At 60.0% G+C, this 13,800-nt stretch overlaps 2 protein-coding genes across 2 annotated transcripts; one reads left to right on the top strand and one right to left on the bottom strand.

Annotated features, from left to right (window-relative positions):
- Window positions 1-276: 276 nt before the first annotated feature.
- KANK3 (KN motif and ankyrin repeat domains 3) lies at window positions 277-12,494 on the top strand. Its single transcript, XM_058728190.1, has 12 exons — window positions 277-349; window positions 3,366-3,497; window positions 3,829-3,890; window positions 4,726-6,021; window positions 6,100-6,199; window positions 6,405-6,560; window positions 6,678-6,762; window positions 7,251-7,467; window positions 10,744-10,886; window positions 11,007-11,207; window positions 11,291-11,389; window positions 12,168-12,494. Exons 3-12 carry the CDS (start codon window positions 3,857-3,859, stop codon window positions 12,243-12,245), a joined length of 2,409 nt encoding a protein of 802 aa, XP_058584173.1. The 5' UTR covers window positions 277-349; window positions 3,366-3,497; window positions 3,829-3,856; the 3' UTR covers window positions 12,246-12,494.
- A 128-nt stretch (window positions 12,495-12,622) lies between these two features.
- Window positions 12,623-13,796, bottom strand: RPS28 (ribosomal protein S28). Its single transcript, XM_058728194.1, has 4 exons — window positions 13,672-13,796; window positions 13,531-13,578; window positions 12,905-13,038; window positions 12,623-12,703 (listed from the first exon to the last, which is right to left on the bottom strand). The coding sequence occupies exons 1-3, from the start codon at window positions 13,708-13,710 to the stop codon at window positions 12,916-12,918; spliced, it is 210 nt and encodes a 69-aa protein (XP_058584177.1). The 5' UTR covers window positions 13,711-13,796; the 3' UTR covers window positions 12,623-12,703; window positions 12,905-12,915.
- Window positions 13,797-13,800: the final 4 nt, after the last annotated feature.

The raw sequence follows: 13,800 nt of genomic DNA, 5'->3' as shown, positions 1-13,800 counted from the left end.
TGTGTTAGTCTCCCGTTGTCTTCCCATAGCTCCCTAGTGCCCTGTGGATCAAATCCAAACTCCTTAGCCCTGCCCTGGGCGGGCCTTGGTTGTCCCCTCCTTCCCGCCCCCTACCTACTCCTCCCCGCCTCCCGGGCCCAGGGACAGTCACTTAGGCCCCGCCCCCAGCCCCGCCCCCACTCGGGCCGGACCAGCACCGCCCACCCCGCCTCACCATTGGACAGCTCGGAGAGTCTCGGGCGCTGGTTGGCTAGAGCGGCCATCAGTTAGGGACCAGGCCTTGATAACCCGTCCCCGAGCTCCGAGGGGGCGGGTTCGGGTGCGGGCGCGGCGGGGGCTGCTGCTTCAGGTAAAGCACCAAATTTTCGGGGCCACCGGCAGGGGTTCTGGGGGGCACTAGGGGACGTACCGGGAAGGGGTACTGAGCTTCCTGCCCCTCTGCGGGCTGAGCGCCCCGCGATGGGGCGGGCTGCGTGTCCTCTGGCTGGGACCCCACCCGACGCCCGGAGCCCCAGGTGGGCAGCGAGCAGAGCTGGGGTCTCTGGCTTCGTGAGATCGCCCTCCTCCCGCCCTTCGGGAGCCCAGTGGGGGGCTTGTTCGCCACCTAGCGCCCCAACAGACTCCTGGAGAGCTTGGGGACACGGGTTCAGCCCCTCACGGTGGACCTGGGTGTGTGTGTGTGCGGGGGGCGGGGGGTGATACGGAAACGGTGTTGGGGGGAGGAACGGACGGCCCCCGGGCCGGCAGACAATGGGTAGCGGATGGAACCGCCCGGCGGGGTTTCCTGTAGGAAACCGCTCTGTCTCTACGAGGCCGTCGTGGGGTGTGTATATGTGTGTGTGTTGGGGCGGGGGGGGGGGCGCGATGTACCCGAGTACCTCCTCCTCCCACCATCATCAGCCTCCAACCCCTCCTCGGGGCTCTGAGCGTCCTGCCCCAACATTAGGGGGTGCCACCATTCGCGGCCTCAAGCGGGGGAGACGTCCTCTCCCCAGGACCGGGATCCACACTGCCCGCCGAGTCCCCACCGCTCAGGTTTCCTGATCACAACCCGGAGTCCCGAAATAGTCCTTGGGGCGGGAGTGGGGGCGTGTGGCGTCGGCTCTGACGGCCTAATGAGGGGGTCTCAGGCAGAGGATCCGATCTAGCTGACAACTCGGGCAGGGAGCGGAGAAGAGGGCAGGGCCGCCGCGCCCCCACTCTGCTCAGGCTGCGGCTCCTGGGGCCGCCCAAGTGTGGGCCTGCTTCCCCATCAGGGAAACGCGCAGGTATAGGCAGGGATGCAGGCTGGGAGGGATGACCCCCCTCGGGCTCTCTGCGTCTGCCCTGGAGGGGAGGGCTGTCTCTAGAAGGCCATCAAGTGGGTGGCCAATGCAGAAACACTGGCAAAATTGCCTGGGTTAAAATCCTGCCTCGTGTGTGCCCTTGGATGGGTCACTTCATATCCCTGTGTCTCAGCGTCTCCACACGGACAACAGGGGAAAGGGTAGTGATAAGAAAACCTACCTCGGAGGGTTTAGCTAGGACTTTTTTTTTTTAAGTTAATACCCATGAATTGCATATAATAGAGCTGCCCAGCATGAATGGCAAAAGTATTATTATTATTATTATTATTATTATTATTATTATTATTATTCACCGTTCCTGGAGCACTGCTTTCGCAGCCCAGCTTCTGGGGCCTGGCGACTCCAGCTGATTTGCGTCTTAGGGATGGCCCACAGCTGTTTTTTGAGTTCTCAGGGCCTCATAGTTGGGTGTGAGCAAGTCACTGGAGGAGGAGGCTGACCCCACTGAGTCACACTGCCAGCGGTGCGAGGCAGGCCCGGACCCCTGAGCTCTGGCCTAGGTTTTTTTCCACCACACAACTCTTCCCTGACAGTTTCCTGAAAACAAGTTGTGAGAGGCGCTGGCTGTCCTCTGTGATCACCGGCTGCCCCCGCTGGCCCGCCCCTCTCAACCAGTGTGAGGGGACAGGAAGCAGCTGCTTTGGGACCAGAAAGGCCCCCCCCCCCACCTGCCTTAGGGTGGGGTGAGGGAGGTTTCAGGGACCCAGGCTGGACAGAGGTAGGGAGTGGCAGGGTCCCCTCGGCAGTGGAGCAGGGGCTACTCCATGGCTGATGGGCGTCAGGAATGCAAGAGGCTGGAAGGGGTGATAGGAAAGGTTCCCAGGGGGTTGGCACATTGGGCACTGTGTCAGGGAGAGGACAGATGCCAGGCAGGCATCTGGTGGTGGAGGCTGGACCGGCAAGGGGTCCCCAGGAGATGGGCGGAGCACAGTCTAGGGCCATTTCCCATAGGCGGTTGATCTAGTTGCCTTGTGCCTTAGTTTCCCCATCTGGAAAATGTGAATGATGACACCTACCTTGCAGGACTGCATGAGGGTTACATTTAATCAGGCAAGGTATACAGTAGAGACTCAGTCCGAGCTGCTTTCCCTCCCTCGAAGTTTTTTCATGTGGGCTCTTCATAAGCCCCTCCTTTCCAACCTTGTGCTTTCTGGTTGTCCTTGTTAATTATCACATTAGGTGTGCCCCAATCTTCCTCAGGTTCTTTAAAAAAAAATTTTATGTTTATTTATTTTTGAGAGAGAGAGAGAGAGAGAAAGACAGTCTGAGTGCAAGCAGGTAAGGGGCAGAGAGAAAGGGAAGACACAGAATCCAAAGCAGGCTCCAGGCTCTGAGCCATCAGCACAGAGCCCTACGCAGGGCTCGAATTCACGAACACGAGAGATCATGACCTGAGCCAAAGTCGGATGCTTAACTGGCTGAGCCACCCAGGCTCCCCTCCCTCAGTTTTTTTTTTTTTAATTTTTTTTTTCAACATTTTTAATTTATTTTTGGGACAGAGAGAGACAGAGCATGAACGGGGGAGGGGCAGAGAGAGAGGGAGACGCAGAATCGGAAACAGGCTCCAGGCTCCGAGCCATCAGCCCAGAGCCCGACGCGGGGCTCGAACTCACGGACCGCGAGATCGTGACCTGGCTGAAGTCGGACGCTTAACCGACTGCGCCACCCAGGCGCCCCCCCCCCCTCAGTTTTTTTAAAGCCTCCATCATGTTATCTGAAGAGTCCCCCCAGCCCCATGTCTAGCCACAGCTCTGACAACTTGGGTGCTTGTGGTTCCATTACAAGCTCCCCCAAGCCAAGGGCAGAATCCTGTGACACTCCTAGAGACATCCTAGGGAGATAGATACCCATTGATTTGCATCCTTGGTGCAGTTAGACCTCAGCTCTCCATCATTCCTACAAGAGTCTCACAAGCCACTTGGTAAACACTCAGATGCGCAATTATATCTTGTTTGCATTCCTCTAAGGAAAAAAGAATTCAAACAGTCCTGTTGGGTTTTTTTTTTTTTCCATACACAGAATCTGACCAGATGAATTTTTAATGAGCCCGTGAAGGGCTTCCAACTCTCGCCTTCCCCTTCTGAAGGTTCACACCACATCCTTTTGAGCATCATTTCCAATTTTGCCTGGGGGACTGACGAAACTCAGCAGGTCGGAATGACTGACCCTCCCCTGCCCCCATTCCCAGCTCCTCTTGTCTTCTCATCACTCTCTTCTCCTTTTGATGCCCTGCTTGCCTCCTCCTGTCCAGCCAGCTGAGGACTGCACCTGGGGATCCCCGCATTCATTCATCCCAAAGTTTCAAGGCTTCTTGAGGGAGCAGAGAGGACAGGACATATGTGTTGGGGAGGGTGGCGGGGGCGGGGGGAGGGAGGAGCTCTTGGGTCTATTTACTCTAACTTAGCATCGAGGCTGACTCCAGAAGTACAGCCGGAGGGATGGGGCTGGCCCCATCCTCACCCCTTCTGGGGACATTTTTCAGGGTGTGTCTGACAGCTACTCCAGAAAACATGGCCAAGTTTGCCCTGAATCAGAACCTGCCTGGTGAGTGTGCAAAGTGGGATACATGTGTGTGGACAGACTGATAGTTGACGCCCCTATGTAGACACAGCCCTGTGGTTCTCTCCGTATGTAGCCAGAGACGGTTAGCCCTTGTTAACCGTCCACTGGATAATGTCATGGCCCTGCTTAAAACCTGCCTGTGGCGTGCCCTATCGCATGTCTCATATAATCCCAATTCCTCACGGTGGCCCAGGAAGCCCCCCACGATTGGGCCCCAACCCACCTCTCCTACTCCTTTCCTTCTCCCTTTTTTAACTCTGTGCCGGACACCCTCACCTCAGCCTTGCTGTTACCCCACCCTGCTCGCTATATCCCAGGGCCTTTGCTTGGGCTGTTTTCTTTTAGGAACCTTCTGTCCCCAGCTGCTTCCTCGTATTTCAGGGCTCAACTTTTAAGTCCCTTCCGCAGGAAACCTGTCCTGATAACTGGAGCCAAAGTCACGCCTCCCACAGTTATTCTCCATTTCACCTTGTTGTTGTTATTATTATTATTGCCCTATGCAAGCACCATTGGAATGATGTTTATTTACTACAAGAAAGCAGGGATGTTTGTCCGTCTTGTTCACTGATGTGCCCTCAGCGCCTAGAATAATGCTTGTCACATAGTAGGTGCTCACTAAGGGTGGGATCGCATGACTATTTGGTGCAGATAGGCATTTGATCCTCGGGCACGCGCGTCCGCAGTGGCAGGTGTGCAGGGTCTGGTGCAGGCGGAGCCGTGGACTGTCGCGGGCGGTGGGGGATGCATCTGTCCAGTCTGTCCCGGGTCGTCCCCCTCCCCCCAGCCTGACGCCCCCCACACCCCGTCGTGCCCGCAGACCTGGGCGGCCCTCGCCTGGGCCCCGGCCCCACCGCGGGCGCCCGCAGCCCGAGCTCGCCCTACTCAGTGGAGACACCCTATGGCTTCCACCTCGACCTGGACTTCCTCAAGTACGTGGAGGAGCTGGAGCGCGGCTCCGCCACCCGCCGCGCCCCGGGCCCGCTGCCTGCGCGCCGCCCCAGAGCACCCCGGGCTGGCCTCGCAGGCGCGCGCAGCCCAGGCGCCTGGACGTCCAGCGAGTCCCTGGCTAGTGACGATGGGGGAGCATCGGGCGCGCTCTCCCCGGGCGCACCCTCGGGCCTCCTGCTGCAGCCGCTGTCACCGCGCGTGCCCGTGCGGAACCCGCGCGTCGAGCACACGCTTCTGGAAACGAGCCGGCGGCTGGAGCTCGCGCAGGCGCACGAGCGCGCGCCCAGCCCCGCCCGCGCCGTCCCGCGCAGCCCGCGTGGGTCCGGCCGCAGCAGCCCCGCCTCCAACCCCGCCCCCGCGTCTCCCGGTCCCGCGCAACTGCAGCTGGTGCGCGAGCAGATGGCCGCGGCTCTGCGGCGCCTGCGCGAGCTCGAGGAACAGGCGCGCGCGCTGCCGGAGCTGCAGGAGCAGGTGCGCGCGCTGCGCGCCGAGAAGGCTCGGCTGCTGGCTGGGCGCGGGCAGCCGGAGCCGGACGGGGAGGCCGAGGCGCGCCCCGACAAGCTAGCTCAGCTGCGGCGGCTCACCGAACGCCTGGCCACCTCCGAGCGCGGTGTTCGCGCCAAGGCTAGCCCCTGGGCCGATGGCCCCGACGGGCCGGCTTCCAGGCGCAGTGAGGGCACGCTCGAGGTCCCCGATGCGTTGGCCGGGACGCCCGACGGGGCGCCGCAGACGCGGGAGGCTGGCGCCCAGGCCGTGCCGGAGACCCAGGACGCTAGGGCCCAGGCAGTGCCGGAGACCCGGGAGGCCGGCGTGGAGGCGGCCCCCGAGACCCTCGAGGCAGACGCGTGGGTGACCGAGGCGCTGCTGGGGTTGCCCGCCGCCGCCGAGCGCGAGCTGGAGCTGCTGCGCGCCAGCCTGGAGCACCAGCGCGGGGTGAGCGAGCTCCTGCGCTCCCGGCTGCGCGAGCTGGAGGAGGCCCGCGAGGCTGCCGAGGAGGAAGAGGCGGCAGCGGCAGCCCGGCCCCAGCCGCGCGATGCAGCCACCCAGACCCCGTGGGGTTGTGCCGCGAAGGCCACACAGACCGAGATCCCCGCGGAGGCTCCTCCCCTGACCCAGGAGAACCCGTCAGGACCTGCGGATGGGGACAGAGTCGCGGCCCCCGCGGGTGAGTCCCAGCCCCTAGCTAAGCCCTGGCTTGACGGCTTCTGGGCTGGGACTCAGTGCCCTCATCTGACCCCGCCAGGCACCCTCAAATCCATCATGAAGAGGAGAGATGCTACACCTGGCGCCCAACCCAGCCCCGGACCCAAGAGCCTGCAGTTTGTTGGGGTCCTCAACGGAGAGTGAGCACTTTTCCCCTCCCCATGGCCACATCTGCAGGGACGTAGGCCGGGGTTCGAATCCTGGCTCTGCCCCCTCGCTCGCAGTGTGGTCTTGGAAGGCCTCCGTTTCCTCACATGTAAAATGGGGACAGCCACTCCCACCTCTCAGGACCCCAGAATGAGCCCACCGGGGAGGCTCAGCGGATGCCTCCCGCCCTGCCCCCAGGTATGAGAGCTCTTCCAGCGAGGACGACGACAGCGACAGCGAGGACGGTGCTGCCGATCCTCCAAAGAGCAGTTCCTCCGGCTCCGGGGACGACAGCGGCAGGGAAGTCCCGGACCCCGAGCCGGAGGCAGAACCTCAGCCGGGTGCGCAGGGGAGGTGAGCGGCGTTAGGCACGTGGAGTGGGGGCAGTGGGGACGGCTGCTTCCTTTCCTGTGCCCCGCGCCTCCCCACCCCACGACCCAGACCCCTCCAGCGCTTCTCTCTACTTGACAGGTGCGAGCTGAGCCCGCGTTTGAGGGAGGCGTGCGCAGCGCTGCACCGGCAGCTGAGCCGGCCGCGCGGAATCGCCCGCGACGGCGTGAGTGCCCACGAGAGCCCTTCATGGATGGGAGTCGTGGGCCCCATCGGGGCCTCCCCTGACGCCCTCTTAGGGAGCGCGTGGGGTTTCCTGGAGTTGGGGGACCCCAGGTTCCACCCCTTCGCGCCAAGATCCCCCCTGCTCCCCATCCCAGGCTCCTCAAAGGCCTGTCCGTCCCGGGACAGCGCTGAAGTGTTCCGTTTCCCCTAAGGGCCCGCCCCAAGCTCTGGCCCCACTCCCATACCCCCCAAAGGCAGGCGCTCACCGCCTTCCTCCACTCTAGGTTCTCCCACAGGCTCTTTTCCCAGAGGGGAGGATCCCTGCCCCCTTGAGCCTGGGACCCACACTGGCTCGTAGTCCCTCTTCCAAAGGAGTGTGGCGCCACCGACACCCTCAGACAAGCAGCGACCCTTCCTGCCCGGCCGGATTCCCGCCCCACCTCCACAAGACCTGGACCGTCTCTGACGCCTTTCCTCCTGTCCCGGCAGGGCGCGGCGCGCCTAGTGGCCCAGGAGTGGTTTCGGGTGTCGAGCCAGCGGCGCTCTCAGGCGGAGCCCGTGGCTGGGGTGCTGGGCGCCGTGGCGCGCCTGGGACCGGAGCTGCTGGCCCACGTGGTGAACCTGGCGGATGGCAACGGGAACACAGCCCTGCACTACAGCGTGTCCCATGGGAACCTGGCCATCTCGAACTTGCTGCTGGACACCGGTCAGCGCCTTCCTCCTGGGGCACAGGATCCCCGTGTCCTGGGCGGATTGCCAAGGGCCTTTAAACCTCTGCATCCTCTGAGCTGTGCACGGGTGGCCTTTCACTCTGTGGGGTGCCAGGATACAGGCTCTGGAATTAGACCTAAATCTAGAGGAATCACTTAGTCTCACCAGCCTCAGCCTCCCCATCAGGGAAACCGGGAGGCCACAGGGCCCTCCCCGGGTAGTTGTGATGACACGGGTACCGTAGTGCCAGGCGCACAGGCAGCCAATCAGTGGTCCCCATGCCTTCTGTTCCTGAATCTCCAGCCCTGGCCCTCTCCTCTGTCCAGCCACCTGCCTCCCCAGACTTGAGGGGAGGCCTTTAGGTCAGGGCTCAGAGCACCCACCCAGGCCTGGCCACTATGCCCTCCTCCACCCCCACGTCTCGCATTGGCTCCGGTTCACACATTTTTAATCACCTGCTCGTGCTTGCTCCCTACCTGCCCCAGCTTTCCCCCTCTGGAGCTGAGATATACACTTCTGGGTTGTTGCTGAGCCCACAAGACCTGTGTTGAGAGCCTACTAGGTACCAGTACAGTGCTGGGGTGGGGGGCGGGCCACCCACATACAGCTGCTATCCCCATGGGACTCAGAGCAGGGGGGACAGTGGGCAGTACACAAACTGGCCACCAAGAGCCCTCCTGGGCATCATCCTTCAGGCCCAGTGTCTGCTGGGTCCTGCCTTTGGAGGCTTCTCACTCTCAATGCAGGCTAAGGCAGGTCCCACTGTCCCCTCTCCCACCCCACCCACACACAGGTCTGTCCCATCCCTGAAGATCTTGGTGACCTGGGGGAGCTGGAGCTCAGGAGGGGGGACGATACATGATTAGAGAGTATTCCCTGGCATCTCCTGCCTAAAAGGGGCCTGGGGACGGGGGCTTCAGCAGCTGGCAAGGAAAGCACAGCTCAGTCACAAGAAGCCCAAGGCTTCATGGACCCTCTTTATTCCTTGTATCACCGCCCCCGCCCCCCCCCCCCCGCCCCCAGCTCCCAATGCCCCAGACCTTGTCCTATACCTTCTACCTTTCACACCTGACATTCTCTCTGCCCCCGTCTGCTTGCTCCCATGTCAACCTGGGTCTTCCCTCCCCTAGGACCCTGTCCTCAGTGTCCTCCCCGTGTAGGGGCTGTCTCACCTCCCTGGAATGCAGGGCCTGGACAGGGCTGTGTATCTTTGCTACTTCTCTCCACTTAGAACTTTCCCTGTTTCTCCCTCAACCCTACCTTGCAGCCTCTTGTTGGTCAGTCTGCTACTCTCTCCACCCCTTCTGGCTTCTCCCTCCTAGGAGGTCACATTTCTCGCATTTTCGTCCCAGGCCAGCTCTCCTTTGCAGGCTAATCCACACCAGTTTCAGCATCCTTATGGAACATTCCTCTTGCCTCCAGGCTTCTTGGTTCCTTGACCCCGCTTCTCCCTTCACCTTGACCTCTGCCCTACGTCAGCCTTATACTTGTAAGGTCACCCGGAGATCTTGATGTCACTGAAGACTACACCCCCTCCATAATCTCACTCCCGGCACCCCTCTTCTCAGTTCTCACCCGCCAACATTTTGGTTGCCCCAGTGGCTGGCCCTAACAACCTTGGCCCCCATTGGCCATTGCTCCCTCATTTCACTGCCCTCGCCCAGTCTCCTTGTTCATCTTCTGTCATTTACTCCTTTATGTCCCCTTTCAAACTCTCGTGGCCCTCCTTCACCTCACCCTACCTCTCCATCATGGCACGCCGTAGACCCTCGGGTGTTGGTTGAATCAATGAGCAAGCTCCTGTGAATGTATGGGTGTGAGTGTGTGTGCTGTGGAGAGAGGGTGAGTGGAGATAGACTCAAGATTATCAAGTAAAAACGACATAATTAGATAAAAACCACAATAAGACATAACTAGGGGAGGAAGGAACTAGGATCCTTCAGCTTAGGAAGGCCTCAGGTGGGAGGGGAATAGAGAGGGTAGAGGAAATTGGGAGGGTGCCCTGGTGCCTCCAGAGACCCCACTCTGGTTATTTCTATGAGCCCCTCCCCACCCACACACTCCACTGGGGTCACAGAAGCTTGTGGAAGCAGTGAACACCTACACAGGACGCCCCATAACTAGGGAACCCCCTCTTACCCCTTACTGTGCACCTCTTCCCGAGCTGTCCTGGCCTCATAGAACCTTCTGAAAGGTGGGAGACGACCACATCAAACAGCCACTCTAGTAACCACGCCCCAGAGAGGTGCTGGGAAGGAGAGGCCGGAAGGGAATGGGGTGATCCCAGAGGAAATAGAGCCAGCGTTTGTGTTCAGCTCTGAAGGGTAGGCAGCAGTGTTCTTTCCCTGGGCTGCTGCAACAGAGCAGCTCAATGTGGCTGGCTTAAAAACACGGAAATTCATTTTTTTGTAGTTCAGGAGGCCAAAAGTCCAAAATCAAGGTTGGCAGGCCTGGTTCCATCTTAGGAGCTCAAAGCAAGAAATCTGTCCCAGGCCTTTTCCCCCAGCTGCTGCTGCTTGCCTGCAATCTTTAGCAGCCTGTGGGTGATGATCTCTTCTCTTCCTTTGTCATCACATGGTCTTCTGCTTGTCTCTCTCTTCTAAGGACACCAGTCATACTGGATTAGGGTCTACCATAAGGACCCATCTTAACTTGATCACATTCTCAAAGACCCTATTTCTAACTAAGGTCACATTCACAGGTACAGGGTAGGTAGGAGTTCCTATCTTTTCGGGGGGGGGACAGAAGCCAGTCTAACACAGGCTTGGAGAAAAGGATTCCACAAAGAACAGAAGTTAGGGAATAGCCTCAGAAGCCATAGTGGATGATGGCCTGTATTCCAGAAGCAATGGGGAGATATGGGAGGCTCTAAAATGGGTGACTGTGCCAAATTTCTCCTCATCTGCTGCATGCAAACAAGTGGATTCAGACACCAGGGTGGGCCAGTCTACATAGTTCTCTAAGGGGGCAATGATGGTGAGTTGGTGGGCGGTAGCTGTGAAAATAGGAACATCAAGTTTATTGAGCACCTACTAAGTGCCAGGTGTTCTAGGTACTGGGGGGATATAACAGGAAACCAAACCAAATCCCAGAACCAGTCTGAAACGAGCAGAGATTTGAGCAGAACCCTGAAGGGGAGGGAGGGAACCTCAGGGGCCAAGGGAACAGTGAATTCAGGACCCAGTCATGATGGCAGGCCTGAGGGGAGGGAGTAAACCAGGCTGGGCTGAGGGCGTCAGCTTCTTGGTTGATGGACTCTCTCCTCTCCCAGGGGTCTGCGAGGTCGACCGCCAGAATCGGGCAGGCTACTCAGCCCTCATGCTGGCCGCGCTCACCTCTGTGGGGCGAGAAGAGGACACGGCTGTGGTTCAGAGGCTCTTTCACATGGGCAATGTTAACGCCAAGGCCAGCCAGGTACGTGGACATGCCTTTCCTGGCTCCCGGTCTGAGGGTCACTTCCACTTGGGGTTTGTCTCTGACCTCCTTTTCTCCAGAACTCTCCCCAGGCCTGTCCCCTTCTTCCCCACCCCCCAGACAGGACAGACAGCCCTTATGCTGGCTATCAGCCATGGCCGCCAGGACATGGTGGCGGCCCTGCTGGCCTGTGGGGCAGACGTGAACGCACAGGATGCAGACGGGGCCACAGCACTAATGTGCGCCAGTGAGTACGGGCGCCTGGACACCGTCCGCTTGCTGTTGGCCCAGCCGGGCTGCGACCCGGCCCTCCTGGACAACGTGAGCCACCATGGGGCTGGCGGGGGGCTGGCAGACTACCCGTGCATTGGATCAGGGACCTGACTACCCGGGTCGTTCCTCAGGAGGGCACCAGTGCCCTGGCCATTGCCCTGGAGGCCGAGCAGGAGGAGGTAGCTGCCCTGCTGCATGCCCACCTGAGCTCCGGGCAGCCGGACTCCCCGGTAAGTGCGGCCCCTGGCCCTGAGAAACAAAGCCTCCCTGCTCCACGCTGGGTCCCAAGATGGTACCGAGTGTGCCTCAGAGAGGAGGCCTCCATTCCTGCTCCCTTGGGGAAGCAGCCAGGATTGGGGAATCTGGGTTTGGATTCACGCATGTGGCTGGGGTCTGATGTTCAACCTGCCAAATACCTGAGAGGCACAGCTCCACTTTACAGGTCATCGGGTGATGGCCTGAGGCCTCCAGAGGGGAAGTGACCTAAGGCCAGGCTAGAGTGGTCAGAACTAGCTCAGACCTTCCTTTGTCAGCGGACTCCTGTCGCTGTCCCCAAGGAATAAGGGATCCTTTAGCATTAGGCAGGGAGAGGAAGGGGGTGCGGGCTCCCTGCAAGCCAGAGTTTGCCAGCAGCCCAGCGGCAGGGAGGGAGGGCCGAGCTGGAAGTAGGGTGCTCAGTTTGCCTCCAAGTGGAAAAGCTTATTCTTTTTCAAAGGCAAGTGGCAAGCTCTTCTTAGTCCTTAATTAAACTCATGCAATCAGCTGCCTGCCCCTCTACTGGAGCTGTGGGTAAGGAGGTACGGAGATCAAGCCCCTCTTCCTGGTCAGATAGGGCAGAGGCGAATTCAAAACCAGACAACCTGGCTCCACTGTGAAGGGTGGGGTTCCTCCTTATGCATGATCACAGTGTGGAGGGGCAAGACCTCCATCAGGTTAAGCATCCCTGTGTATGAGGAAGCGTCCTGCCCACAGGAGACTGACAGAACCCCTTCCCCCATCTCTCACCAGTCACCCCTTGACGCCCCTGCGGCTGTGCCTGGTGAAGGAGAATGCAGTGACCACAGAGAAGACCCTCAGCCACAATGAACAGCCTGGCACCCTGGACCTGGACTGGGTGCAGGGGGGGGGGGATCTTTCCTTTCTTCACCCCAGCCCGTGGGGGCACAGCAGGGGCCAGGGTTTGCTATCCAGATGCTAGCCCTGGGCCAAAAGAAAGGCTTGGATGGTCAGTGTTCCGGAGGGGCTCACCTTGGACCAGCAGGATGAGACGGGCTGAATGAAAAGTGACAAGGCCCCCGAGTCCACCCACTCACAGAATAAAACATTACTAACTCAGCTTGTGTCTTGTTTTGGGGACACAAGCACATAGCTCCCACACCCCAAGTCTTCAGAGAACAAAGGCAGGGAGAGGCCCCCACTGGAGAGTTTTAGAAGTCCAGTGACAGCCCAAACGAGAACCCAAATTTACGTACAACATAAACGCTTTATTAACAATCGCAGATCCATCCCCGTGAGACAAGTGGTCGACCCAGACAGCCTGGACCCTGTAAACAAACCCAAACATTAGATACTGATGGGGTACCCAGCAACTGATAAAATCCCTGCCCCCCTCCCCGGCCTTGCAAATCTCAGTAGATCATTGTACACCCCCCCACCCTGAGACCCTCACCCGTGGATTTGAAGCCTTCCTGCTACCAACAAGGGTCTAACGGGTTTGCTGCTTCCCATCCCAGTGCTGCACTCACCAGCCACAAGTTCAGCGCAACCTCCGAGCTTCTCGCTCTGACTCCAAGAGGGTGAGCACGTCGCCCTCACGCACAGGGCCTTTCACGTTGCGGATGATGGAGCGGCTCGTGTCGTCCATGAACTCCACGCGCACCTACGGGGCCCACCAGAGGGACGCGGAGTTAGGACAAGTCAGGGATAGGCACCGCGTGGTAGGCAGCAGACTTCAATACAGAGGGCGTGTTGGGGTCAACCCGGAGACACTTAGAGGACTAGGGAACTGCGTCTGGCAGGCAGAGCTGAGCCAGGACAGAAGCCGAAGAAAGTCAAGATGCGGAGAACAAAGTTCTCGAGAGACAAAAACAGCCACCAGTAGGGACAGCTGTAGCTCAGGTCCTGCTCGGGGCGGGGAGCACACTCAGAAGGGCACGGAGCCACAAAGAGCTCACTGAGACGGCCCAAGAAAGAGGAACGTCGGAACCCGGCGAATGAGGTTGACGGAGCTCAGACGTGGTGGGCAAGGCCCTAGTGAAGGCTCGGACGCTCCGGGAGCCCTTGGGATACAAGGGACTTCGGGTCTCAGAGTCCAGCCGGCATGGCAATCATCAGGGCTCAGCCCGGGGCGCCCCCACCCGCGCTCGCTCACCTGCGTGCACTGTCCCTGCGAGCCGGTCCTGCCCAGCACCTTGGTGACCTGGCGGAAAGAAACTGGGATCAGACCTGGCTAGCCCTTCCCCCTGTCCCATCTTTCTTCCCCCGGGCCCCCAAATCAGGACCCCCACCTCACCCTGGCCAGTTTGATGGGCTGCACACGGCTCGTGTCCATGATGGCGGCGCGGCGGCGGTCGGGCGGAGAGGGGTCACGTGCTCCGAGAAGAGCCTTTATACTACATAGTAGCCCCGCCCACTCCAGCCC

Source organism: Neofelis nebulosa, chromosome 4 (assembly GCF_028018385.1).
Source record: "Neofelis nebulosa isolate mNeoNeb1 chromosome 4, mNeoNeb1.pri, whole genome shotgun sequence".
Classification (NCBI taxonomy): Eukaryota; Metazoa; Chordata; class Mammalia; order Carnivora; family Felidae; genus Neofelis; species Neofelis nebulosa.
Note: the sequence above shows the minus strand (reverse complement) of the source record. Positions and strands in the feature narration are given on the sequence as shown.